A 2,587-nucleotide genomic window follows, 5' to 3' on the forward strand; every position below is an offset into this window, starting at 1 on the left:
CCCGCCCCCCCCCCCCCCCAGGTACCCGGTGACCAGGAGGCCTGCCGGCAGCGGCCCTGCCCACGTCTGGATCCCTCAGCCCGGGCGGCTCTGACCGGGGGCGGGGAGTCAAGCGACCGGGAGCCTGAGCGTCCGCCCAGCACCTCGGCCCTTCTGTACCGTCAGCCGTCCTGGCCGAGCCCGCCCTCCGCTCAGCTGCCCGGAGTCGGCCGGGGCCGTGAAGGGGCCGGGACCCCGCAGCAGCCCCGAACCTGCCCGCTGCCCTCTCTGGGCGGCTCCCCAGGCGGGGGAACGCTGGCCCCAAGCTGGCGGCCTTCCAGTCTGTAACTGGCTTGTGGCTTCCTCGGGTCCTGCAAATTCCGGCTCCCGGGCCTCCCCTGGGGAGCTGGAAAGGGCAGAAGCACGGAGGGAGCCTGCAGGGCCCGAGAAGAGCAATGCCCGCGGGTGCCCTGGGGCTCGGGCAGCACTGCGGGGGGGTGGGGAGGGGACTGTGGCCCCTCGCGGCACTGCCCGCGGTGCAGATGTGGTCGCCCTCCGGGGCTCCACAGTTGGAAGCAAAGAGAATGACCCATGAAGAGAAGGTGCCCTGGAGCCCTGTTGCCCGCCTCTGCCTCAGCCTGGGGATTCCTCTTTGGCAGAAGGTGTCTGTCTGTCCAGGGGATTCTGAGGAAAGCCTTTGAAGGAAGCCCCTTTGAAGGGCTGAGTGGGGAGTGTTTAGGAAACAGCCTGACTGGGAGAGAAAGAAGACTGCCACACCCCAGCCACACACGAAAGGCCTCAGCTCGACTCAGAGCATGCTCCAGGGGAGAGAAGAGGGGCTGTCACAAGGGAAAAGCCCTTTCCCCATCGGGGGTGCCTGGCCATCCCCTCTCCAGGTGGGCGCTCTGCACAGAACACCTGAAAGGCAGAGCTACCCAGAACTGGACCTGGCACTCAGCAGGTGTGTTTGAAAAATAAATCATAACTTGATTCCATCCTCAGTTTCCAGGCTGCAAAGTGAACGACCTGAGAAGACAAACACACAGTCATCACAAGGAAGCGCTGCGGCTGTGGGTACAGGGGGAGCCCAGGCAGGAAACTTCTCGCCCTTTCTTCCTCCTCCCTGAACTCCAGCCTCTGAATTCCAAGCCAGTGAAGGAAAAAGGAGATGCAGAGACCAGATCCCAGAGTTGCTCCAACCTTTTTACAACCCGTTGTAGGAAGGGTGTGCCCCAATCCTTACACGTGTTCCTTCTCATTTTATTTAAAAAAAAAAAAAAAATCAGCATTTCTATAGTGATTTTTTTTTTAGTCCGCAAACCTATTGCTCACGTCATACTCACGACTGCTCAGTGAGTATTTTGGTCTTTTCAGAAGAGGGATCTAAGACAGAGAAAAGTTAAGCAAGGCACTCCACAGACTGATCTATTGGTCAGTATCATCCAAATTAGAATACAAGCAATTTATTTTGTTTTAGAAATTGACAATCTACTTCCAAAATTCATGGAGAAACGCCAAGGCCCAAAAATGACAAAAGAACAAGACCGGAGCGTCTACAGTACCTGATATCGGGACTTATCATAAACATGGCAACTAAGACACTGTGCTATGGATGCAAAGACAGGAAAACAGCCAGTGGAACAGAAGAAAGAGTCCAGAAATAAATCCACACATACATAGACACTGGATTTACCTCGAAAGCTCCAGTGCAGAGGACTGGAGGGGATGGTCTTCACAATAATTGGTGCTATGGCGGCTGGTGTTTATATATATTTGTTGTGTGCGTGTGTGTGCATGTGTATGTGCGTGTGTGCGTGTGCGCGCGTGTGCATGTAGGTGTGTGTGTGCATGTGTGTGTGTGTGGGTCTGTGTGTGTGTGCATGCGTGTAGGTGTGGGTGGGTTGTGTGTCTGTGTGTGTGTGAGCACGCGTGTGTGTGTAAACAAATCTTGCCCCCCCCACCCCACACCATACGTCAGTTCTAGATGGATTGATGGTCTAAATGTGAAAGATAACAAAGTTTCTAGGAGGAAACAGGAAAATATCTTCTTGATCTTGAGCTCAGGACACTTTTCTTAAACAAGACACCAAAAGCATTAACCATAAAGGAAATAGACAAGTTGAGTTATATTAACATTAAGAGCTTCAGTTCATCAAAAACATTATTAAGAAAGTGAAAATGCGAGCCAGCAAAGAGTACAAGACCATGCTTGTGAAACATGTAATAGATAAAGGACTCGTATCTGGGATAATAAAGGATTCCCACAGATGAGTAGAAAAAAGACCACTCACATTGCCCCGAGTGTTGGGTGGCATGGGAATAGAAACAGGCATTTGGGGGATCCTGCTTAAGAGAATTTGAGTAGGGATATATTTAATTTGGTTTGATGAGATGTATATAGTTGGTTCCTAGTCCCTTCTGTGTACAGGTAAGTTACTGCTGGCTGTCCTGGTGGAAGAACGGCTTCTAGGAATATGTTCACCTCCCACTGCACTGATGCTCCCAGCATCCGGACACAGGGGTGAAACCTTCTAACCACCAGGCTCAACTTTCAATGGAGAAGTTGGTTTTCAATGACACTGAGACAAACAGAAGTTTTCTCCTCTCA

General features: G+C 52.2%; 1 protein-coding gene across 1 annotated transcript in view; it reads right to left on the reverse strand.

The window, feature by feature from the left end:
- GTF3A (general transcription factor IIIA) overlaps positions 1–1,316 on the reverse strand; it is a 46,476-nt gene extending 45,160 nt beyond the window's left edge. The window contains exons 1-2 of the mRNA XM_007471464.1: positions 1,312–1,316; positions 160–385 (exon numbers count right to left, since the gene is read on the reverse strand). Coding sequence (XP_007471526.1) covers positions 160–385; positions 1,312–1,316 — 231 coding nt within the window. The remainder of the gene's footprint in view (positions 1–159; positions 386–1,311) is intronic.
- Positions 1,317–2,587: the final 1,271 nt, after the last annotated feature.

This window comes from Lipotes vexillifer, unplaced genomic scaffold (genome assembly GCF_000442215.2).
Source record: "Lipotes vexillifer unplaced genomic scaffold, Lipotes_vexillifer_v1.1 scaffold543, whole genome shotgun sequence".
Lineage (NCBI taxonomy): Eukaryota > Metazoa > Chordata > Mammalia > Artiodactyla > Lipotidae > Lipotes > Lipotes vexillifer.